The sequence below is a fragment of the Hirundo rustica genome, chromosome 12, assembly GCF_015227805.2.
Source record: "Hirundo rustica isolate bHirRus1 chromosome 12, bHirRus1.pri.v3, whole genome shotgun sequence".
In the NCBI taxonomy this organism is placed as follows: Eukaryota; Metazoa; Chordata; class Aves; order Passeriformes; family Hirundinidae; genus Hirundo; species Hirundo rustica.
The window spans coordinates 4,645,839-4,672,182 of NC_053461.1; the positions used below are offsets into that span (position 1 = coordinate 4,645,839).

Sequence of the window (26,344 nt, forward strand, 5' to 3'; positions counted from 1 at the left end):
CAAGTGTCAAACGCCCTTTAGTGGTAGACAGAGGTGCTGCCGGCCGAGCGGCCCGGCCCCACTGCAGCCCCGGCTGCGCTGCCGCTGCCTGCAGTACCTGCCCTTCACCGGATGTGCACCATCTCCTCCAGGAAAGGGGTTTTCATGCAGCCCGTGCAGAGCTGATCCATCCAGAGCGGAGCCTCGTGCTGCAGAGGGGTGCGCCGGGGGTAGAAGGTGAAATTCACGTCGTAGTTGAGCAGGCAGCTGATGGAGGCCATGTAGATATCAGAGAACCGCACCAGCCGGCGGGAGAAGTACGTGGGGTTGTGGAATGTGCGGAAGATGCTTCCAAACTGGGGGTTGAACAGGTTCTTCGTCAGAGACCTGAGAAGAAAGAGATGGTGGTTTGTAGCTAAAACCATGGTCACAGATTCTTCCCAATCCTTTAGCCCTGGGCCACCCCACTCCCGAGGCCATGATGCAGACCAGTCCCTGTGCAGTGAGACTGATGAATATTCAGTGCACTCTTACTGCACGTGTGATGTAGCAAACAGCCCACCAACCCCTCCCAGCACTCCCCTTTCCCACCCTGCCCTCAAACCAGACCAACCTTCCAGGCTGCAGGACCGCACTGTTGCATGGCCCCAACCCAGAGGCAAGTGCCACCAGGCAGGACCAGAGTGCAGCAGCTGCAGTAGCATTGTCCCCAAAGCAGGTTACAAAACGGCCTTGGTGCCCCAAGAGGCCTCACAAGTGAGGGGCAAAGATGCTCACCTGATCTCCTGCCGTTCCTTCATCCACTCCAGCAATACTTGCTTTGACTCTGCATCCTGATACATCTGCAAAGACAGCAGTAGAAAGCATCGCACCCATCAGTGCTGCAGGCCACACCTCAGCTCGCTGCGATTTCCACTGTAACTCACAACCCCAGAGCCCACTGCACCAGGAGGAGGATGAGATATTTTTGAGAACCAGGCAAAACGGTACATCCCCTCATGCCCGTGGTAAACCCAAAATTCAGACTCAGAAGGAAGCACATAAGCTGTCCTGCTCAGCCAGGAGCCGTTTACCTGCATTCTCTCCAGCAGCCCTGTCAGAGCCTGCTGCCAGGTCAGGGAGTGCATGTACTGCTCCGTGTTTATGATCCGGATCTCCGTCTCCAGTTCAGGAACGATGGCTCCAGTCCTCCAGCCGTGACGCAGCATGAGGTCCTGGAGGTCAGGGTGAAAAAACAACCAAGAATACAACATAAAGACTGGAAGCCAAACACAACCCTGGTTCCTAGAAGACTGTGTTTGTTCCCATTTCGCATTCTCAGGGGACAGCCCGTGCCAGTAACAACCATCCCCTGGGCACTAGGATCAGTTGCATGAAGCACCTAAAAAGGTGGGATCAATACAAACTGCTCTCAGATTCACACTTCACCCACTGAAAGTACTCCAGGAGCCTTTTCTCTGGTGCTTGCATCTGTCTGACAGCAGTGGGGAAGCCTGTGTGTCCTGTGACACCCGGCACAGCCCTGAGCACTCGGAGCAGGCCCTGCAGCCACAGCAGCCACGTGGGACCGTTCCCACCTCACCGGAGAGCAGAGACATTTCACTCACCGCCAGGTCGCTGTACAGGTGGTCACCGAAGTAGAGCACTTTGGATCCACGCCAGCCCGTCAGCCTCAGGAAATCAAAGAGGTTGCCCTGCAAGTGACAGGAGCTCAGAGTGAAACGTGGGTACAGGCACCTTACCACATGCAGGTGTGAGCGCTTTCTGTCCTTCCCCACCTCGCTTCACGTTCTTCCCATGTGACAATCCCTCAGCTTTTTTAAGGCTAGAGAAAAAGGCAAAAACTCTTCCAAAGAGTATTTGCAAGTGGAATTCAGGGGAAATTCTGTGGTCTAGGGCACAGCAAGTCAAGAAGACAACATGGTTTTAAAAGGCAACAAAAGGAGGAAAGGAGGCAGTTTAGAGGCCAAGAGACACCTAAATTAGAAGAGCTTGAGGATGGGCAGAAAGAACCCCAGGGGTTCTGGGTTTAGTTGTTGGTCTCAGGTGATAATGATTTCACCTCACAGCATGCACCAGCAAGGCTTTTGGAGTCAGGAGTTGTTCTACATCCCTGACCACCATCCCAACCCCAAAGACTAAAACCACCCACATGTCCACTGGAATTGTTTAACCAAGCCAAAGAGCCAGGCAGCCTGCACAGATTCACAGCTGAGTAAAACAAACCAAAGCCCCAAGCACCAGCTAAAGCACAGCACCAAGCAGCTTTCAAGGCTTTCCCATCACCCATACATGCACAGAAGGCACTTCAGGGACTACCCTTCCACCTCCACACAAGTTTTCCATGTGAGTCATGAAAGAAAAAAAACCACTAGGAAAGGAAATGGCCCCATCAATGCCAGCAGACCAGCACAAGCAGTCAGTACAGACCTACGAGCCACTCAGCAGCAAACCCTCTGGCCAGTCTCCAGCAGCAGGAGGGAGCCAGCACCCCCAAGCACCAGCACCAGCCTGGCCAGAAAGCCCCAAACACAAGGCAGCCCCCAGCAGGCAGTGGCAGTTTGCACAGCTAAGGCTGCCCAGGACCAGGGTGCTGGGCCTTCTGCTCCTGCAGCATCCCTGGAGCTGAGCAGATTTCCCTTAACAGGACCCAGCAGCCTCTGCACTTCTTGGACACAAGGCTGCTGCTGCTTACATGAGGGCTGCTCAGGAAGCCACTGACAGAGAAGGAAATGAAGGACAGCCTTAGAAGGAGGAGAGTCCTCTTGCTCTGCTCCAGTCACCTCAAACAGCAATGGACCTGAGAGCCAGGAAATCTGTGCTTGGAGCTCCATGGAGCCACAGACCTGTTCTGAGACCTCCAGGTCCTGCCCTCCTTTCCCCCAAGATCACAGATTTGGAGAGGGATGGAAGTACAAATTTGGCACATACAGAATACACCACATCTGTAGGAACAGAGGGAGTAGAGGGCATCACTTCCACTTCCCAGTCCTTAGGGCAAAACACCAATCCCTGAGGTCCCATTCATGGGATTCCCACAGCAAAAAACTGCCACCCAGCCCAGGAACAGCTCAGAGGCTCCTGGCAACACCACCAGCACAGGTCCATGGCCACTAACGCTTACCAGAAAGAAGGATATTGTGGCACTCCAAAAAACCAAAACATGGAGAGAGAGTGGGCTACAACCAGGATACACACTTCATCACATCCTAAGAACCACAATTAGGCAACAACCTTAATGCAGTGAGATAAATATAATTGCGGGGAAGAATTGGAGAGGGGCCCAAAATCCTACCCAGCTCACCTCCCTCCCTCATCTTTTCCCTTCCTCAGTGCACTGCTCACACGGGTGAGCAGCCTGTGTCCACAAGATGTAGGTGGCTCAAGGGGAGGATTTAATGCAGCAATAAGCTCCCTGGGTGAGGTGTGCCTTTCTCCTGAGGGAGCTGCTAACCCACTGGGAAAGAGCTCTACTAGCATGTTCCCAGCTCCTAGCTCTTGGCAGAGGAGGGGACACCAGCCCAGCACTTTGGCAGACCCACCAGACAGAGGTTTCCCAACAGCACTACTCAAGGACATGACCTACCCTGCTACCACAGGTCAGGTCCCAGCTACTTGACCGCAGTCTCACTAACAGTTTCTTCCTGTGGGATTGGACAGCTCAAATAATCAAGAACAAACCGTCCTAAAGCCAGAGGCAACTTGTCTCAGGGGACAGACCAGCTGCAAGGACAACACCCAGAGCAGCAAGTTCACCAGAGCTGCAGCTCATCCTCAGACATGCTGCTCCTCCCAGAAGGGGAGAGTCAGGAGCCAGGTTTTGTACACTCTTTGATGCTTTGCACCCTATTTGATCACCCTTGTTTCTTTATTCCTTATTTCTTTATTATACACAGGTTCACCTTTGCCAACCTTATGGACAACAATTTGGAATGACATGTGGAAGATCTTTGCATGCACAAGAGGTTTCAGAGAGCTGTGCCTTTTTAGCCTCAACTACCACATCCTTGGGAGCCCCTCCAGGACAAGAGTTTCAGGACCAGGACAATCAGAAGAGCTGAGGGAAAAGTCCAAGCTGGACAATAGGGTGAAGGTTTCAATGTACACAGGGGCAGGGGACATTCACTGGCCCCTCCCACACATACAGGGAATGTTTCCCTACCCACCTCATCTCACACAAACCAGGCAGCAGCAAGGAAAACCCAGCCTGGCGGAGGTAACTCAGCACAGGTTCTCTTGGCCAGAAAAGCAAGTACCCCACACCTTAAGTTACCCAGCCCTGCTCTGCCTTTTCCCACTTGTCCCTGTCCCTCCATCCCTAGTGCCAAGGCCATGCTGAAAGCTTTCTTGGGGACAGTGTCCTACCAGGCCAGTGAGAGCTCCTGGGGACAGAGAGCATCCCCCACTGCCCACAGCCAGCACAGACCTGAGCGTGTCTTCTTACAAACGCCCTCCATCCACACAGGTGCTCTTTGCAAGGACCTCTGGGTTTTACTTTTCAAACACCAAACATGAACGTGTGTCCTACAGCAGAACCCATTATTTCCCCTCACCCTGACCAAGCAGATTTTCCTGTTTTTCCAGTGATTTCCAAAACTGCAGGTATAAGTCGTCCCCCCCCCCATTTTAGACTCCTGCTTGACATCTCTTATGCACCCATTCACTTTACCTCTTTGTAGATCTTTCCCTTCTCCAGCTGGTTTATTTTGTCCCACTGCAGTGAGCCTTTATCATCCAGTTTTCGAAAAGGTCTGGGTGAAAAACGGTGGGGAAATGTCAACTTCTTTTGATTTTTGGTGATTGTTACCCAGCAATCAGAACACTTGAATCACATAACTTGTTTAACTATGTAACAACTTTAAATAAAAGCTCTACATGAGTTCTAAGTGACATTCTGTACCATTTTCTCAGGGGAAGAGAAAGTATGAAAGGGAAACACCTTTTCAAAATGCTTCCATTGACTGTAACCATTTCATGCCAAAATCCCTAACAATTCTTCTTGTTTTCACCTACAGAGAGGAAGAAAATAACCATAATGAAATGCCAAGGCTAAGAAGGCTTTACTATGAAACACTCTGTGTGCTCTTCCAACCTGGCTATGCCCCAGCCCAACAGAGACCATGGAATGTTCTAATAAGGTAAAACAAGTCTGCAGAGAGGATGGAAAGCTCCCCTGCTCAGCTCACCAGGTGAACTGAGGTGTCTCCTGCTTTTCCTGAGGGCTTGCCATAACATTCTCCACTCCATGAGTGGATCTTAGGCACCAGGCAGCCATAGGTATTATTTTCATGAGGGCCAGATCATCATAGCTCCAGGCTGTGCTTGTAAAGCACTTCACCTGCAGCCCATGAAAAAAACCTTTACCAGGCCAGCACAGCTTATAAAGCCATTCCATTCCATTGGTTTACTCCAGCATATGCCAACGGTCTGGGTAGTGGGGGAGGAAAATACATACAAAGAAAAGAATAGACCAATCCCCCAACTAAGCAGACACAAGTTCCCAAAGCAGAGAAGCCAAAGAGCAAAGTAAGGACAGCAGCCAGTCTATTGGCAGCTCCTAACTGACCACAAACCCCAGCTGCCACGTACAAAGGCTTCCAGAGCTGCCAGTTCCCAAACAGCATGTATCCAGTACAAACAAGACCCCAAAAACCTCAAAAAACAAACCACACAGATACTTGCTGTGGGGAAGAAGAAAAGGAAAGATTTTGTCCTACTCTCAAGACAAGAAACGGCCATCTCTCATGCCAGTTTTAGAAACACGTTTTCTTCTTGGCTCTACACGTTCTATCCACTTATTCCCAGACTGGTCAATCCTTGCCTCCTCAGAGAGAACATTGGAAGGCTGACTACCTCCTGGAGCTAGACTATGCCTAGCAAAGCCCTGCTTTCTGGCAGGCCAGAGGAGCAGTTCCCTGCCCAGCAGGAATCCTTGGACACGTACTTCCGCCGGTCGGTGAAGAAGTTGGGTTTGTCCGCTTGCACAATGACCATGTCGAATAAGTCCCGCCAGTTCTTGCCAACCATGTGTTTCATTCCTTTGTCCCTAAGGGCAAAGGAGCAGAAAAATTAACAGATCCAGTTCTCTTTTTTCCACCCAACACTGCATCTTTACAACACTAATGCCCCAATTCACTCTTATTTCAGTAACAGAGAAGAAAACAGAGATTTGTGAACCTCCCAAGGCTGTCTCATTGTATCAAGTACTGATGTTGTGCTTTGTTTCAAGCTGTCATGCATTTTCTTCTGCACCATTGGAAGCCCAGGGAAGCCTGTGATACAGCAAACACTGCTAGAGGCAATCGAAAGTGTCAGCTTCATAATAATGTGGCCAGCCACAGCCTTGTAACTTCTTCAAAAAGTGAGATCAGTGCTGTGGGTGCAACATTCACCACAAACAGTTCCCAGAGAGCTCCATGACTACTGCCACAAACCCCTGTCCCACACAAATTCCAGGTGCTCGGAGGAGGGAGCGCCCTGCACAGCTCTTGCTGTGCCATGGTGACCATTGATGAGCAATAATGGTACTCACACAAAGCTAAAGGGACTGTTTGTGATGAGGAACAGCTTCTTCTTGTGGTTCACCAGGCGGTTTAGCACAGCATAGATCTCGTCCCCATGCAGAATATAGCGTTCTGTATCAGAATGAAACACACAGCGTCAATCAGAACGCTTTGGCATAAGCCATGAGCACATTTCTATAAACCAAACCAAACCTAGTCCCTATACCACTAAAGATGGAAAAGGTCTGAGTTAGATCCTCAGGGAGGCAGGCAATGAACCACCATGCTGACAAAGTGGTGTTCCTCTTCAGTCCTATCTAAAGAGAAAAGCTGAGGAAGTGATAAGTGAATTTGGCACCAGAGCTCTATTTAACTCACCCATATCTTTTTCAATCCATTTGTACATCACTCCTTTCACATGAACATCTCTAATTGCATCCTAAAGAAAAGAGCAGGGGGGAAAATGTTTTAGTTTTACAACATGACATTCCTGTTTCCCAGCATGCAAACCTACTGCCACCAGTGAGGACGAAGGCAGTAATGAGACATCCCCTACCTGCTAATGGACAAAAACTCTGCAAAGCAGCAGAGCCTGCCCACCAAGGCTCACCAAGATGCCAAAAGAAGAACAGGGTGGCCGGCTCAGCTGATGCAGTGTAAGAGGGAAAACCTCAAAACTTATCTGTGAAAGCACAGGTTCCTTCCTGCTCTTGGAATAAAGCACACATTTCCCCACTGGTTCCAAGGCAATAAAGACTGTGCCACTCCAAAGCCATTTACTGTCCCAACACTGTACTGTCTCAGACACCAGGTGGCTTTTCTTTCTCCCTGTGTCTGTGGAAGCCCTGCCAAGCGTGACCCAAAGGATAGGAGTGTGGCCAGGGTGAACAGCAGCAGAGGAGAGCATCTGTGATCACAAGGTGCTCCCCACAAGCCAAGGAGGGCCACAGCTCCTAGCCCTGGGTGACCAGTGTGCATAGGCAGAGCAGAAACTCCCACTAGGAGGGTGGCAAAAACACAGCGGGGAGGGAAGCAAATTAAAACAGATGTTGTCAAGGGCATCCAAATATCCTCTATTTTCCAGGCCAGAAGCCCAGATACAGCACATTTTTGGACACATCCAACTGAGATTCTGCCCAAGTCTCCATCTAGCAAGATATGCCAGACCCACAAAACTCTTTCCAGAGCAGCAACACAGTTTGTAGTGTTAGCCCATGTAAATGCTTGTTTGAACAGCACCATTTTCATCCCTGACAGTTTACACAGGTAAACAAATGCTGCCTTTCCCCAGGACCCTTAAATTCCTGTTACACTGTGGGTGCCCCTTCAGGAGCTGCCCTTTCAGACCGCGTCCCACACTCACCACTGACATCACCACAGTGACGCTTGCCACACAGTCAACTGGTCTCATGGCAGTGCCGGGGAAACCTCATGAGCCCCCCAAAAATTTCCTTCAGAGCTGGAGAGAACCACAATTTCCAACTTAAAAAGGGGATGATGAAGGTGGAGGCATTACCACTTCAAAATGGAGTTTTAAAAGCTTCTTTCCACCACGTGGATTTGAAGGGCAAAAAGGCAGAGGTCACATGTCATTGCCTTACTGGAAGGAATCTGAACAGAGAGCAGGAGCTCTAACAAGAAAACAACTTTCTCTTAACCAGCACTGTCACTAAAAGCAAGCAGAACTTTTGACTTGCATCAAAACTGCCTTTGCAGAGAAGAAAAATTTCAGTGTGCTCTTTCCCTAAAATCCTGCCCTCCAAAAAACAAAAGAAGGGAAAAAAAACCCAAACAAAAAAACAAAAACCAAAAACACCTATAATGTTTCTGCAGGCAAAAACTTGGAGCATTGGTAGGTGTCAAAGAGGACTCCAAAAATGCCTCCAAGGGGAAGCAGGGTAAACTGTACATTCTTACTCTCAAATATGAAGTGACCAAACTGGTATGACAGGACTGCTTTAATTACATGTCAGCTTCAGCCTTTACCATTCCCCAGGGTCTGCCCCTTTGATTCAGTGCAGTGCCTGTAGCACTTAACCTGCTCCTAAACACACAGGCTGCAATCAGCAGTACCACCAACAGTTCCAGCAGGGTGTCAGGTTAGGCCAGTGCTGTCCTAAAGCTGGGTGTCCTAGGGTGACTTTATGATGCTTGTATCCCCAATCGTCTGTTCTGTTTGTGCTGTATATTGAGTTCTGTGCCTTTAAGACTGGTTCTAAGAGCAAGGAGAAGCGCGGAGTTTGTTTTGAGAAAACTGCCTGACTCCTCCACATTCTTCTGCGGACGGCGTGTTCGGCGGAGGCTTGGGGAGACTGCAGGACAGAGATTTTTTTTGCTTTTAGTTAGTTTCAGCTAGCTAGGGCAGAGAAGTTCCCTGGACTGTTTTTTTTCCCTTTTTCTTGCAACTGTTTAAACCTGCTCTGGACTGAAAACCCAGGGGAGCACTGGGGGCTGCACCTGCGGCCCACCGGGGCCTGGACCTCGGCATTTTCCAGCAGCGCCGGAGAGACTGGGACTGAGGAGACGCTGAGAGAGAGAGCCGAGCTACACCCACGGCAAGGACTTTCTCAATTTGCCATCTCACTTCAGAAGGAGAGGTTTTATTGTTTCATGTTATTCATTCTTTATACTTGTATGCACTTCATTTGTTTAGTAAAATAGTTTTTTCCACTTTTCTCCAAGGAGGTGTTTTTTTTTTACCGGACTGGTTGGAGGGAGAGGCCACTGGGGTTTGCTTCCCAGAGGGATCCTATACAGGGGTTTTCTCCCAAATTTGTCCCCAAACCAGGACACTGGGCCATGCAACTCCTCTGGGACACCCATCTGCAGGCACAGAAGGATCTCTGTGCTCGTGTTCACAAAGCATTTCTTTGCACTTGAACTTGGGATAAGTTTTGCAAAAATGTTTGTTTACCCTCATTGTACAGTAAGAACTCTTCTGGTGAGAGCACATGATGGTCCCTAGTTTCAATATAGATTTTAGGCACTGCCACATTTTCTGTCATAAGCTCTCTTCTTGAGGTGCCTGCTTTAGTTGTTCCTCAGGGATGACCACATTGTCCACCAGAAGGACAAAGCCAGGATTAGCACTCAGGAGTCTGAGGGCTGGACCACACCAGTTGCCTGCATTGGACACATGTCAGCTGTTGCAACCATCCCCCTGCTCTCAAGATTTCAATTGGGAATATGTTAATTTGACCTCAAAAGAAGGTTCAAAGATACTCTTCACAAAAGGCCGCAGGAGTCAGCTATATCCCCTCTTCCCATTTTCCCCACCCCAAGAGAAGAAACATCCAACACCTTTGAAATACGCTAAGGTCTTTAGAGAAATGAGCTCATAGGCTTGATAGGCACATTCCTATCAAGCACCAACAGAAGGCCAGGACACACAGCTGACAGGTGGATCCTTATCACAAAGCAGCAGCACAGACATGGAGCTCCATTTCCCCATGGAGCCCCATTTCCTTCCCAGAACTGAGCAGCCAATGCCTGAGTCTAAGATTCCCACAAGGTACCAATCAAAACCCCTTCTCCATGGAAAGAGGAGTGCAATAAGGAAAACGTGGTCTGTCAGCATGAATCACCCAGAGCAGCAATCTCAAACACTCACATCTTGTCTACAGCATTAACTAAGAAGTCAAACAGCCCCAACAATGCTGATAATGCCACACAGCCCTTTCAAGTGCCACTTAACACCTTGGAGTAAATGACACATGAAAGCTACAGTCACTCACTGGATCAGACTACTCTGCAGCTGAAAGGGACACAGGATTCTCAGAGCAAGCAAGAAGAGGTGTTTTACAACAAACACTGTATAAAGTAAACTGTTTGGCACATGACTAGACCAAGACTCTTTGAAAAATGAGATACTAAGGAAAACACTTTAAAAGTCTGCAGAACCAGAAAATATTTGCACAAGCTTTGTGACAAATTTCCCATGGAAGGACCTTCAGCCTAAGCAGCCCAGGCACTCCTACACAAGGTACACCAGAAACACCAGCTCTGTAGTAGAGACAGAAGCCAAACATGTTCTGAAAACACAGCTTTGAATATTCCCTGGTAATGCCTTGATCTAAAGGGACAACAGAGCTGTCATATCAGGCTGGTCACTGCCAGCCCCTTGGGTTTGGGTGCTGCAGAGCTCACAGCTCTGATGCAGTGTGAGCTGTGGGGCAGTTGACATTTCACTTACAGATATGTCCTTGTAGAGATGCACCTGGTCAAACTCAATGCCATGATTGATGAAATAATCAATGACTGAAGAGAGCAGTGTCATTTCAGGAAGAGAAAAAATGTCCATAAACTGCTTAAGTGATGGACCCTGGAAAGCAAAAAAATGAAAGGGAGACATTAAATCAAAAACATTGGGGAAAAAAATTAGTAAAGCCAACAAACTCCTATCACCCAGCATCATCTGAAATATAGTCCAGGCTAACAAAAACACTAGTGTGGGAAGTCCCAGCCACTCAGCAAGCAGCCCTCTCTTCTCAACCAAAACACCAACCTCGAAGAGAGAGGTGTCTCCTTCACATAACTCATTAAATAAACCCAGCATCATTAATACCACAGGGTAAAGGTGGAGGAAGCAGGGAATCAGTCCCAAATATTTTTATTTCAACCCCTGCTTCCCACCTGGACTCTTGGCATTAGTACAGGTGCCAACAATGCTCTGCTAGAGCAGCAGCCAGCCTTGCTGAAGATGCCACATTGCTCATCTAAACCAGGCTGGGACACTGGGCACAGGGTACCAAAGCTGCTCCAACCACATCCCAGTGAGGTTTCACAAGGCAGTGTAAGAATCACTCCAACAAGCCATTTGTCAATGCCTGTCTGTCACTACAGAAAACCCAGAGGAAAAAGAACTCCAGCCCACCAGCAGTCAAGTGGAAATGGACAATTACATCCTGACCAAAGAATAACTGCCCTTGCATTAGGCAGAGCTGCAGCTCTCACACAGATTTACAATCGTTACTGCCTGTCAATCACAAACCTATCAGCAGGCCAAGAGCCAACTTTGGCACCAGAAAGGCTCTGCAGTAAAATAAACTTTGTTTAATCTTGGTACCACCTGTGCAGCACTGCAGTGAGTCTCCCTCACAAGATGAAACTGGGATCCATTTTTTCATTTTCCATTGATAAAGTTCCACACCAGAACAGGGACAGTTACTAAGGTTCTGTACATGGAAAGCAGTGTGGGAAGCACCCAGACCTCCCCATGAACCCGGTCAGCAGAAGTGCACTGGCAATCCACTTCCATCATGTCTGTGCATGATCTTTGAGCAATCCAGGACTGACAGCTGTGAAGTTGCAACGCTGTAGGATAGCACTGCCCCCCTTCAGAAAGGGTTTATTAGAGCTGTGTGAAAGACAGACATGAAAGCAGCACCCAGAAAACCAGAGAAGGTGCAGATGGTGAAAGCTGGCGGGGCCCCTGCTGCCCGATGACAAACAGGTGGCCCTGTCATGCCAGAGGCCAGAGGTAACCAGAGAACACCTCCCTTTAGTCTGGCTGGGTAAGGGTGGCACGAGACCAGCCCTGTCTAAAGGCAATACCTGGGGCAATACAAATTGGGGTCAAAAGGGCAAAGGAACAACAAACAACATTTTGCTTGAGGTGTATTACCAAAAAATGCTGTCATCAAAAGCTACGTCAGTGTGCTGAAGGTTTTACAATTTCCATCCACCCAGCACAGAACAATTTCACCTGCAGCAGAAGACAACACAAAGGGCCACATACCACACACGGTGCTGCTGCTTAGGATACTCACTGAATCCTTCCAACACTTCTGTCCATTTTGATGTCTGGTTGCTAAGGGAATATTTCTCCCATAGCAAAAGCAAAAGTTTCTGTAAACAGCCTTCATCTTTTTTTTCCCTGTTCAGAGATTCTGGGAAAGAAGCAAGAGGGACAAAGACAGGCAGTTCCTACTGAAATAACTAGGTATGGGATTTACCAGAGTGCAGTAGAGCAAGGACCTCTCCTACCTCTCAATACCTGAAGTACAGAGGAGGCTGGTAAACATTCAGTGTTAACAGCAAAGATTTACCTTGTCAACTCTGATTTAAGTTTTGTGCCTTGTGTCATTTTTCTACAGGGCAAGTTCAACCTTTCCCAATTCCCTTTAGTGGCCTTGACTTCTTCCTTAGGCAGACATAGTGACAGAAGCCATGACAAAAACTGGACTGTGCTTTCAGAATGTTACATGTGCTTTTTCTACAACACCCATGAGCTCTCCACCTTCATTACAGGCCATCACATATGTAAAGCCACACCAACTGCAGTGTCGAACCCTGGGATGGATCTGTGCCCACCCACTGCAGGTGTTGGGATGCTGGCAGCTGTCCACACACTCCTGCTAACAGAGAACCAGGAAAACCCTTAAGGGAGAGTATTTACACACTTCAGCCTTATCAGTCCCACTTCTCTTGTTGCCTGTTGGCAACTCTCCTGTTGCTCATACAGCAACATCATCATGGCAGACTGAGGAGAACAAATCAAAGACCCCAGCTAAAGGCTCCCTCCTCACAAGTTCACTGCACCTGTTCACACCAGAAGTCATCTTAGCCCTCCTTTCATCTTTGTCACTAACGTGGGAAAATATGCCCCACTCGGTGGCACAGGTTGAGCAGATATTCCTGAATGCAAATGCATTCATTTGCATTCATTGTAAATACTTTCATAATAGTAAAATTATGTAGTTGTACTAGTGAAAATAGTTTACTATTACTAGTTGTAATAGCAAAATAGTTGTAAATACTGTTGCTCTCTTTGGGATCTACCTATTAGTTCATGGAGTCTATTACATTCCTAGGAGAGGAGATCCACCTCTTCACGAAGACTAAGCTGGTATCTCTGCTTCTGTGGCCAAATTTTTCAATACCAACTACAGGAAAGATTAAAGGACAGAAAAGGCACCTCAGCATAAGCACCTGGTCCTACAGAAGGCCACAACTTGAAGCAGGTTTCATGTTTAAAATTATTTAATAAGAAAGATGAAATCATCCCAAGTTTGACAGGAGTGAGGAGAGTTGCACAGGAGGAGGCCAATCAAGGGCAGTTTACAGACAGGGATCAAATTCTAAACAAAAATGTCCTATTTCAAAGCTGGAAACCTTGCTAAGCTATAAACAGAGTATATACTTATCCAGAAAGCAACCACTCAGATTAATTGTTCCCAAGAGAGAAAGAGAAAAATCAAGAAGTGACCTTACTGGAAACTTCAGAGAGCAGGCTCTCAGGGGTATTACCAGAGGAACTGTGCCCTACTCCTTCCAGCCTCCCCTAAGGCACAGGAACTAAGGCAAGAAACAAAGCAGTTCTGGGAGAAGGGATGTGAACGGTCCTGCTTGGCCACTGCACCCATGAGACACTCAAGGAAGAAAAATCTCTCCTAACTTCCTCTAGTTTGGGCAACCAAAGGACTGTTACAGCTCCTACAGACAGAATGTCAGTATTTTATACTCCCTTCACTCATGGACTACAACCGACAAATAATACCCCCTGAGCAGTTCTAAAGGAGTGTGGAGGGAGATCCTTAACATGAAAGGAAAAAAACCCTACCGAAAACCAAAGAGAGAAAGGCAGTGCAAGCACCCTACTGCTGCTACTCGCAGAGACCCCTCCCGAACAGCCCTCTGCAAACATGAGCAGGACAGGCTGCCCCAGGAGCTAGATTTGGCCAAGGAACAAGCAGGGAACATCTCCCTATCAGTCTTCAAAGCCATTCAGCTTTAGGCCAATAGCCCTGGTATTTAGAAATGCTTTGCAGATGTCTTTCAGATGCTAAACTGCTAAATAACCTCTGGGGCATATTCCCACTGGAACAAAAACACACAGTGCAGCTCACTGGGGACAGAGCCTTTCCAAGGGAGGCTGCAGTCATTTACATGTGCATACAATTCCCTCTGTTTTCCAAGCTGTTCAAAGAGCTGCTGCTGCATCCCAGCTGCCAAGAGCTTACAATACCTTGCCATAGAAGTCACTCATCTGGTACAGGGGGATGTGCTGTGTGCCACCATAGAGTTCGATCACTTCTTCATCAGGCACCGGTTTGAGCCCTCTAGACACAAAACAACACAGTTTGTCAATAATCACCAGTCTGCACAATGCTACAAACAGTAGAGAAAAACAGGATGGGGCAAACAGGCTCAAAAATTCCTCCTGCTCAAAAGAGACAGGCAGAGAGCCCGACAGCTCTAAAGATTCACATAAAATCTTTCCCAAGACATTCTTCAGATACCTCATTTGCTCCTAAAAGTTAATTGAGGGGCTTTATCCACATTCCAGCAGCTCTGTCTGCTGTCAGTTTGCTGACAGGACTGCCCCACCACATCAGCCCTGTGACCTGACCTGGGTGGCACTGGGTCACTAACTTGGTTTGGAGATATTGCTTCCAACAACGAGATACATCACCTTTAATAAAAGGATGTAGGAGAAGGGCTTGCTGAAAGTGGGGTTTCCTTCTTATTCATTTTCCTAAACAAGATTTTGACTAAGAACAAGATCTTGACTAAGACCATTCAACAGAGAAGGCTGTTTTTCTCAAAACATCAAAAACAGGAGTATGGATGATCTGTGCAGTTCATAACAGTCAGGTTATCTGACTGCTGCAGGTTTTGCCTCTTGCACAATCTTGATGACTGTTTGCAGTTGGCAACTTTCCCTTTCTCCTTTTCTACTCAGTTATGACACAGCATCTAAGAAGTTAAATGTTGCCTCAGTTGTGTTCAACAGCAAAGGACAGCTTAGAAGGATACTTCAAAAAATGAAAATGTGTTTTCACTAAAAATCTCTTTGTGAAGCTGTGAAGTAAAATATGGGGCAGTACAAACCCCCTGGTCCCCTCATCCCTCAAGCTGGCACTCAAAGAAGCCAATTGTCTCTGGTTATGAAACTCCCTTCTTAATATTCTTAGAGTGTTTACTGTAACTGAAGCTTAACAGCAAAAGGGCAGAGAGCAAGGAAAAAAAACATGTTGGCTTCTATGCTCAGGAAATACAATATAGGATTTACAGGAGATTTGCTATTGGTATTTATAAATTACTATTTCTTGCACACCAACCCCGCTCCTCTTTGGGGCAAGGTGTTTTCTCAGTCTCAAGTCTTACAACTCTTAGGAGAATAAATTTGCTCTGCTCTGCACTGTTTCAGCTGCTTATTCCAAAGCATACCCTGCTTTTTTTTTTTTGAGAGCTAAAAGAAATATAGGACAATCTAGGACTTTGCACACCCAGATCACTCTCCAAGGCACAGCAGAGCACTGCTGGAAAAGACAGGCCCATGTGTGAACCTCATAGAGAGGAGCCCTTTCCTATAGGCTCTGTTTGCTCCAGCCATGCTGTAGCTGCAGCTAAAACACCACGCAGTGTACGTGACCAGATGTGCTATTAACCATTACAAAAAGCTCCAGGTCTTCCCACCCACACCTGGCTTGAAATGCTTGAGAAAAAAATAACTCCCTGCAATTATATGCCAGGCAAGCATTTGAAGCAAGAGCAAACAGGATGAGGCAGACAAGACCGTGCTCTGCTCAGGAAAGAGGCAGAACAACATATGAACATACACTCAGATGCAGAAATCCACTTTTGCATATATAAGCATTTAGAAAATGATTTTCAGAACTGACAGACCTATATGCAGTCCCCAGCTGGACATAATGGAAAGCATCGATCTTCATGAGAAGACTCTGTGACAAGGGATAGATATTTACTGTTAGAATTGGGTTATTGTTAAAATTTACACTGAAACCTTATTAAAGTTTAAAGTTCCACACAAACGACACTCAGAAAATAAAGTTCAGTATGAGCATCCCACATCTAAGCACTTTAGACAGCAATTTCATTCTCTAGCTACTTTTAGACACACTTATTCATACTGTGGCTTTTTATTGGCCTCTCTGGCAAAAGACCATCTTTCTATGAGCCAAAGTCTCTTACACCCCAGTTTGTAGACAGCGATGCAGTTGAACAACAGGGACAACAGTATTTCTGTAACTCAAGAATACTCATTTCTGTGTATTCTTATCTCCCTTCAAGAAAACACACATTCCAAAGGAGCTTTGTGTGCACAGATCTATTTCCCCTCACATTCATCTTAACCACAATTAAGTGGGTAAGTTTTAGTTCAAAGCACAGCTTCACCCAGTAATTTTCCTCACACTAGAGCTCCCCCCTCCCCAGCAGGCATTGAAGGAAAGATGCTGAGGAGCACACCAGGCTGGTAACAGCTTTCTTTGCATTTTTACCATCAGACTCCCCTATCATGAGCCATGCTTCTCCATCCACCATTCTGAAGCTGGAACACAAGTCCTTGGGCATGGAAAGCAGCCTCACACTAAACCCACATCATTCTGCAGCTTGCACAAGGAACACAACGTTAAAATTCTTTATTAAGGACACCGTATCAGTGCATCTTGTCACACTGTGAGCAGACCTCCCAGCAACCTATGAGGAGTGCGGGCAAATACGCTGAAAGTTTCACTTAGACAGGCACAACCCAGATTTCTGTGTGTTTTGAAACTCTGATCCTGAGAAAAGAGAGTTCTCTACTTTCCACTCAGTCAAAGGGTGCTTTGCTTGGCCAGGCCACTCGTCTGTGTTTCTCAGATACAGCAGCCAAAGATTTGAACAGAGAAAGAACCTTCAGTTTCCCACAGATCTACTTATTGCTTGGTAAAGCCAGAGGCATGAGTGGTCTGCTGCCATGCTGTCTCCACAGTCAGGACAAAAGACAGAAAACCTCTACAGTTTTTTTCCTTCATTCTCTTTTTTCCCTCCTGCTGGAGAACACCACACACATTCCAGCCTGCCCTGCCTGCTTCCCTGAATTTGCTCAAACCCAACACATAAGAAAGCTACTTCAAGTAGCTTTCAAGCTTACACACAAGTAAAGCAACTTTCTCAGCTGTGCTCCCACCTGACTGCCTGGCTGCTGCAGCCAGCATGACATCCCTGGGCATCAGGCTTTCAGGGAATCGGACCAAAACACTGAAAAGGGTTAAAGCTAATGCCTGCACTCTGCTTGCCTGTGCTCCTAAGAAGTATGCATCTCAAGTAGCTTGGATCTTATTCCAGGCAGTCCTATTATTCGGGGTGGGGGTGGGGAAGGCATCCTAAAGCGTTCTCTTGACAAGTCATTTCTATTATTAGAGTAAGACATTATGCCTCTGCTCCTGGCAAGTAGTTGTAGATGCAGGACTGAGTTTTGTTGTTTAAACTTCCTGAAAGACAGAAATGATCACATAAACAAGCTCAGTTTTCTATTAATTAGACTGTGGAATTAATTGACTCAAATTGGCAAGGCTGTTTACCAGAGGCCTTTGCTAGAATGTCCAGTTCTGCTGGAGGCCAGGCTGGCACAGTAGGCATCTTTCCTTGGGGAAGCACCCAAGCAGTGAAAAGCACAGCCACACAGACTCACTGGTCATTAGGTGACAGATGTTACTGCAAGCAATGACATAAACCATTCCCACTAAGAACATAACAGTGGAAGACAAAGCCCAGGAGAGTGAACTTTGTACAGCTTACCTTTTGTACATCATAGTGAAGTCCACGTATGGCAAACCCTGGAATGTAGTCATACTTCCCAAGCCTTTCCGGATACTGGGAAGACAAAACAGTGACATCATTAGAGCACAAACACCAGATAATCAACAAAATCATTTCACCTGTTGAGCTCATTTAGTCCTGCCTAATTTTGCCCATTCGGCAAAGAAAGTGGATGAATGGAATAGGACAAAGGATCAGGATACCCAAAACTAGTTTTTCTCATGTAAGAGATAGTAGTGAAAAAGCATCAGATCCACTGAGGCAGTGAGGGAACTTTCTCATAAGCTGCATTCAATGCATATATTTGGCAAAGACTGGCACTGCAGAGACTAAACAGAAAGACAAGATGAGAAAAAATGCATAAGCAGTCACCCATTGCAAACAGGGTGTCTGTTCTGGGACACGCTCTAGGGCACCATCCCATCGACCAGCACATGCCAAGTCTTGCAAAGCTCCAGTGTTGGCCCACGGTTTGTGTTTAGCCTCCATGTGCACCTCCAACCAGCATCCTGTAAGCACAATTTCCATAGCTGAGTACAGCTGACCAGGGCTTTTTTACACTAAGGCTCCCACTCCACATTTATAAAATCTCAGGAATGTACAACAAGTTAAATTATCTCAAAGAAAATTAATTCTGCAATCAAAGATTGTGAACTATTAAATTTATCTCAATAAATCAAGCAATTGACACATGTGCACAATGCCTGCACAGGCATGTCTGGGGCATTGCAAAGACGGCAGCAAGCTTAATTGAGTGGAAATTCTTAGCACCTCATTACCTTGAATTGTTCTATTAGGATGTCTCTGGCAGTGTTGAAAATCATGGAGTGTAGTAAGTTAGAATACTGTGCTAATGTGTAATCGTAGTCAAAGCCATAGATCTCCACATCTCCCAGGCTGATCTCATTGTTAGCATAGATGGCGGCGGGGTTGAGGAGATTGCAGACTCCTGGTGGAAGGAGATCTAAGAGAAGGGAAAGGGGAGAGGTTAGAGAAACTGAGAGCATTACTGAAGCTTAGACTTTTTGTTCTGGACCTGACAGCAGCTGGAAATGCCACACAGCAGCAGCAAAGAGCACAGAGCTGCTGTCGAAGGCTGCTGCCGTTAGCTCACTCCAATAATCTCCCATGAAAAAACACACTGTGAAACCTCTGGCTGCACCTGGAGATAAAGCTCTGTCCATCTGCACAGCCAGACTGAACTTTTCTGTCAGGAAGCTGCAAAACAATGCCCCCTGGTCTCTGGCCTACATGAAGCAAAGCAGACCCGATGTTTTGAAGTGTCAAATTTCTATCTCAGAGCAGCTGCAGTTTCTGCAGGCTACAATGTGAAAGGCAGCTGCGATAAATCACCAGAAAAGCACACATCCCTCACTTAGAACTCGCACAAGCAAACAGGCTAACTGTCCTCTTGGAAAAGTCTAGATTGCTCCAAATCAGAAATTTTGAGGTTTGTCTTTTGGCATTTTTTGTTTCTCACTGAGGCACCCAGACTAGAGAAATCCTGCAAGTACCATTAAGACTTTTCAAATTTTTGTATTAATGGGCAGGAAAAACCAAAGTTTTGTACAAACACCTACACGTACAAAATACCCTGCACTAAGTTATGCTCCTGGAGCATGCAATGCTGATAGCAACAAGTTATCTGCTTTCCTCTGATAAACACCTGTGGACACAGCTCAGTCCTCACATGGGGTTTGTCACTGCAAAGCAGGGTTACTGCTCAAGATGTTTGGGAATAACACTGCTCCCCAGACCTCTGAGAAATGGGGTTAAGTGACCAAGCAGCTAAACTGCCTATATATAGATCCCTTCCCAGAGCTGGTCCAGAGAGAGCTTTCACCCCACTGCAAGGGGAGAGGCAAGAACAGATCGTCCCACAGGCTTCCTGCTTCATGGGAAGTGTTCCTTGCAAGAAAGAGCAATAAAAATAATTCCTTGTAGTAGATTGCCTGGTCACAACCACATTAGGGGACAAAGGGGAAGGAGACATTTCCTCCCTCCTCAAAGATGGTAATTTTCTCTTTGAATGATAGAAGAAGACCTGGCATTTTTCAGATCCTACTCAGCATCAGTGGGTAGGATTTTTTCTTTTCCTACCTTAACTTCTGGCTTTTAGCAAGGACCCCTGTCTTGGTTCTTTAGTGCTTCCTTGCTATAAAACAAAGTTCCATCTATGTCTAGGACAAAAAATACATTATTATAAAGGGATACCAGCCTTTCCCAATAAAGACTTTGTCTGGAATTATAGCAGAATTCAGGCAAAAGTCTGAAGTTCTTTTATGAGCCCTAATTCAGAGAGGTAACCAAAGAAGTAGATTCAAATATTTCAAAATGTTTCTTTCTCAGGGGAAAAAAAACCCCACAGCCATCCTCCTCTCCCAACTGACACAATTTGGCCTTCAGATACAATTCACGAGATCATGTGGAGAGGAATCACTAGAAAATACAGCAACATATTAAGGCAGGAGAGCTGACTTCACTGGCTCCAGACCAGGAACAAAAGCTCCCTGTCAGTGCTCTGCTGGTGGCAAAGTTCCTGCAAGAGGCTTAGGAGAGCGGATGCAATCCAAGTACTTTCTACTGAGATTTTAAAAGATGGGAAATGTAAATAGGGTTCAGATGATCACAACTTTCATCCTTTAGTCATAAATGCTCTTTGCACCATAAATAAACAGAGTTCCACTTCCTGTCCTCACCTCCAGTCAACTTGTGGAAAGACCTTTATCTAAGCTCACACTGGGATTTGTTGGGTGTTATTTTTCTCCCTCACAAGGAAAATGATGACACAACAATAATCACGTCTCAGAGGAAATGTGCAGAGCTTTCCTCTTCTATTAAAGCACTTCTTTCTTTTTATGACAAATGCACCCAGCTTGCTGCTACAGTGTCCCTACAGAGATGTCAAGCTCTTCCAATATTCCCCTTTTGCTAACAGATTCAGGACAACACATTTTGATAGCCTGAGAGCCTCACAAAATACCATTGCCTGAACCCTAGCTCTCTTTTCACAGAAGACAAGAGAAACTTCTAGATTCAACCACACATGCCATCCACAACTTTTGCAAAGATCCCATCCTGAAAAATTTAGGGAGCAGTAGGATTTTGTAACAAGGAGAGGGCAGTCTGAGCTTCACCAAGCAAGCCCTATCTGTGATCAGGAGCATAAGCAGTTACTGTGCCACAGCACGATTTATGAAGTACATTTACACCCACTGAGTGAAGCAATGCTCCTCCCTGCCAGCCTCAAAGGTACAGAGCCTCTCTGCTGTCCTCTGACAGCCTCTTGCCCAGGTCATTTTTCCCCACCCACATTTTGTCACTCACACAGCATGTTCTCTCTTACCTCCTAAGGGCTGAAAAAGGATGCACACACCAGCCAAAATGATTTACACCCAGTCTCACACACAATGTGCTCCCTACGTTCACTTCCCCAAGCACCACATATCTCCTTGTTATTCCACATCACTCACAACTCCCAGCTTGCTCTGTCCATCCCATCACACTACATCTTGAATTTACAGTAATTTCAAAGTCACTGCTCTTCTGGGAAGGAGGAAATCTCTGAGCTTCAGTCTAGAGATTCATGATGCACGTTTGCCTCAGTGTAAATGTCCTTTTTCATCCTCAACAGAGCTGCAGGTCTCTATCTCCTTAAACTCATACAGTGTCCATGCAGGTTCCAGCTATAGCAGGGAAAAGGCACAACCTGGGAGCACCAGCAAAATCAGTTTTAATACAAGATCCCAAACATACCTCAGGGTTAGTGAGCGAGGTTTTAAGAAGCTTGGATTAATTGTGTTTGTCTGGGGGTTTGGTTTGCTTTTTTGTGGTGTTCTGTTTGTCTGTTTTTCAAAGATAACCTCCTGGGTGGTTACCAATCCTTCGTGCTTAATCAAGTCCTGGGCTGCAGGCTTGGGCGCTGCTGCTCTGCAGCACGTAATCTGCCAGGGATCTTTGTCTCAGATTTCCTGGCAATTGTCAAACCAAAACAAACAGACACCCACCAGAAGCTCATGAAGATGCCATTTTTCAAGAACGATAGTTTTTGCTTTTCCTCTGCCAAGTCATCGTAACAGACTGCTGGACAGATATAAATTAAAGAAAACAACCGCACAAAACAAAATCAAGACCAGTTTTGGTTATTAAAAAGAATAATAATCCAAAGCGCTCTTTCTGTCTGGGTCCTAACTAGAAAGGCAGACAATATCAGTTAGTCACTGCCCAACCAGCACTTCACCCAGGAAGTCAGATCTAAGGGAGAAGCAGTGTGAGCACATCGGAGGGCAGCGTGGAAAAAGCTGCTCTTGCTCTGGATGCAGCCCCAGGAATCTGCCTACTTGCACAATTTGCTCCTGTTTGCAACTCCGACAGTTTTTAGGGAAGTGCCTGCATGTCCACGGCACGTGATGAAATTCAGCAGCAAAGGCACACCACAAGAAAGCGTGTTTGATCTCGTGCATCTCTTACACCTGGGTGTAAATACAAAATAAACACACAACATCTCTGTCATTTTCCCACTGTGAGAACCTGGACAGCTGCTTAGATCGGAGTGTGTCCGCGAGAGCACAGGTGTCCCTTCCCAGGCAATAACCTACATTGTCAGAAAGCAATAACCCTCAATCGCCAGGAGAGCAGAGGTGGAAACAAAAGCCGGTAATTAACTGCGAGCAGCCACTAGAGACACCATCTGGCCCCTTCCGATGTGAAAAACGCTCTGGGCAGGAGGTGCCAAGCACGCCTCCTGCACTTCTGAGCTGCCGGGGTGACAACAGCATCCTTCAGGAAACGCTCCTGTTAGCTCAGCCTCAGATCCAGTGTCAGTGAGGAAATACACACAAACAAGGCAACGCATCGGCATCTCTCACACCCTTTGTACTCCCAGAAGTCCAACACAGCAGACATCTGTGCCAATTTCTTTGTAAGACAAACAGAGGAAAGCAGGGTACAGAGCAGCAGATGGCCATCATTCTCCATGTTCTTCATGAATCAAGAAGTTTCCCTTGTCCACACCAAGTTGCTTTCTAGAGACAAACTGCCAGTTTTCCTCCCTTCCAAGTACCTCCTTATCCTCTTGAAGTGTTGTTTTGTGCCACTTCCTCCAAAGCACCCCCACCAGCCAAAGCAGATCCTTCTACCAATAGGGTAGGAAGGAAAAAATATTATCTAAAGTCCATTTAATTTCAGAGGAACCATGTTAAAAGACTTTATGCCATTATGCCTAAATATTTTGGGATTTCCTGCCAATGAAATCTACATTAACTAAAAGCAATACGTAAAAGTATAATTTGATTCCAAAATTACATTTTTAAAATATACAAAGGCACTACAAAAATGCTACAAGAGTTTTTCACAAGAAAAAAAATGGGTTATATCAAAGAAAGCAGAACTGGGAAATTTACATATTTGGTCACTCTTCCAGTTCTGGCTGTTCTCACATTTAACCATGCTCAAGCTTGTCATGCAGAGTCAAGAAGTTTGCAGATATTGTAAAAGTTCCCTAGAAAAGCTGAGTTAGTATAGCCACTGTTAACAGATTTGGAACACCTGGGGGAAAAAACCACACTTGCTTATTGCCAAAGCATCACTGGCTTGACAGCCCCATTGTTTCAGGACTGGATGTTTCCTAGAGTGCAAGACTTCAAAGCTTACTGAGAGAGCTTATCAGCCTTCTTTGACATTCATCAGATCAGAAAACACCAAGTCTTGCTCAACTCCATCCCTCTGACTAATGTGAATGTACTTTTCCTTTTGCCAGAGGAAAAAAAAAAAAAAAAAAAAAAAACAACAAAAAAACAAAGCACAGTAAGTGCTTCAAAATTTTAGCCTTAAATTTTTGCAGGTAATGAAATTTGGTGGTAAGAGTCAGTGTTGCAATAGGCAGGGGGAATAATGAAGAGAATGGTTTCTCTCGAGTCAACACCGAGAGGAGGTTTTACCTCAGAGGCACTCTTTGTGCAGCAACGTTGTGCTGACATTTGTATCACCCCACTCCAGCCTGGCAGAGCACAGACATGTTTATAAGAGTTGGGAACTTCTTGTGCCTCTGCTCTGGCCCCAAACCTGCACCACCACGGAGCTTTACTGCGCAGAAACTCATTCTGCACATCCTCTCCTGTCCAACCTGGTCAGCATTTATGGTGCAAAAATGCAACAGTGCTCCATGGACCTGGTGCTAAGCAAGGGCTGGTCTGAAAACACACAATGAATTCTCCTGGCAGAGAGCTCCCTCCAAACCAGCGGCAATAAGTGACAACACAGGACAAAGGTGGCGTTTCAGAGGGGGAGGGAGAAGGAGGCACCACAGGAGTCAGCCCAAACTCAGTGCTGGACAATGCTGAGAAGCCAAGCACGGACATTCACCTTCACACCAGAGACAGAAATCAAACATGAAGGAACAGATGGATGCCACATTCTGCACAACTGTTTAGTCATCAAAGCAACAATTAAAACCAGCTTGGACCAACTCTGCCTCTTCCTGACGAGATTTGAATAACAGCACAGTCTTGAAATTTTACTTTGGGGAGTTACTCTTCAAACAAACGTGGGCCTTATTCAACATATCTGATGGCTACCTGAAGGCTTGTGAAGAGTCTGCTCTCTAACACTCGGGCTACTTTACCCGACTTCATTTTGCATTTACTCCTGGTGATGACTGCTCCACCTCAATTAGTAACTGTATCTCTTGCAACACAACAGAATTAATTATATGAACTCAAACTTCACAATCTCACGTAGCAAACCAAGCATTTTGCCAAGAGACCGTGTCACAGTCTATTAACACACATCTGGATTTATGGTTTCAATCCTGTTATGGAAAAGAAAATAATGCCTTTGAGGATAGCAAGGTCCAAACAGCATTGCAAATTGGAATTCTTCCAAGCAGTGGGGCTAAAACCACAACTCAGTCTTGGAGGGTATTACCAAAGCTCCATTTCTCTGTCAGCATCCTGTACTGCCTTCAACGGCGCTGGGAAAGGAGCTCTCATCCTGGAATGCAGCAGGCTGAGCACCTAATGGATCAACAGCCAATTCCTTTACACTTGTCCATCACAGAGGACTTGAGATTTTATGCCAAATCCAGTGGACTGGAAGATGAGGGAGGAAGGAACGACAGACCCTGCCGACCTCAGAACAGGGGGAAAGTTCTTCCAGATGCCTATGGCTGACTGCCGTCCTTATCCAAGCCCTTAGGCAAACAGAAGCCAAGGGAGAGTTCTGTAGGAGTGGGCACAAACTCACACTTCCTAGCTTTCTACAGTGCTTACCTTCAGCATTCCAAGAAACCAACAGGAAAAGGTTCCCTGCCCTCATGTCATTAAAGCTATTTTTAGGAGAGTTTAATACAGTGGAGATCTGCCACTGCCAAAAAGACCACAATCCTGTTTTACACAGATTTGGTGAGCAGTCTGAGTTCTCTCCTCTCTTGGCAAGATTTCAAAGTACCTGACAGAGCCAGGTAATTTCTTGGTCAGAGAAGCCTAAATGCACTCATGAGCAAAAGGTGTGACACATGTGGAACAGAAACCGAGCTCGGGACCAGGAGCCATCCCAGGACCCGCAGCATCTGTGTTCTCCAGGCTCACCCTTGTGATTTGGACTCATCACCCCTTCACTCAGCATCCCCATCTAATTGTCCTAGTCCAACCGCGATTCCATATGCCAGCCAGCGGCAAACTGGGGAAAAAGGCAACGAGCCCTTCATTTTAGACCATTTGCCCACGATGTAAGGAGGCTAGTTATGAAAACTCCCATATACACTGCACGTCCTGCAAGGCTGAGTCCGGCCGGAGAATCTTCACAGAAGGGAGCCCAGGATGGGGAGGGGAAGATCAAGACCAGATTTCAGTGAAATAAAACCATCCCAGAGAGCCGCGGGCGATGGAAGATGTGGATGGCATCGCCGGGGAGAAAGGCTCCTAACCCGGCACTGAACAGCACGGGCACATCCCCAGGGCTGCGGGCCGGGGAGAGGCACCGAGATACAAAGAGGCGAAAGGAGAAGAATGGAAAGGCCGGCCCCGGCAGGACGTGGCAGCCCCTTACCGTAGACCAGCTTCTTCATCTCGTGGTACCTGGCCCATAGGTAGGTCTTGGTGTCGGCGCCCTCGGCCGGGACGGGCTGGCCGCCGACTCTGCCAGGGGCCGCCGGGTGCTGCTCCCGGGGCTGCCCGTGCCCACCGTCCCCGGTGGCTTTGTGCCGGCAGCTCTGGCAGGACAGGGCCACGGCGAGGAGCCGGGGGGCCGCGCCGCCGCCCCTCAGGAGCGCCGCCGAGCCCAGCGCCGCCATGGCCCCACCGGACGCCGCAGCCTCG

General features: G+C 46.9%; 1 protein-coding gene across 1 annotated transcript; it reads right to left on the reverse strand.

Moving 5' to 3' along the window:
• NT5DC2 (5'-nucleotidase domain containing 2) lies at positions 1-26,344 on the reverse strand. The gene is made up of 14 exons (XM_040076602.2): positions 26,076-26,344; positions 18,809-18,993; positions 18,009-18,083; positions 16,113-16,168; positions 14,449-14,542; positions 10,675-10,803; positions 6,861-6,921; positions 6,512-6,614; positions 5,924-6,025; positions 4,649-4,730; positions 1,587-1,673; positions 1,053-1,193; positions 757-821; positions 1-366 (listed from the first exon to the last, which is right to left on the reverse strand). Exons 1-14 carry the CDS (start codon positions 26,317-26,319, stop codon positions 105-107), a joined length of 1,686 nt encoding a protein of 561 aa, XP_039932536.1. The 5' UTR covers positions 26,320-26,344; the 3' UTR covers positions 1-104.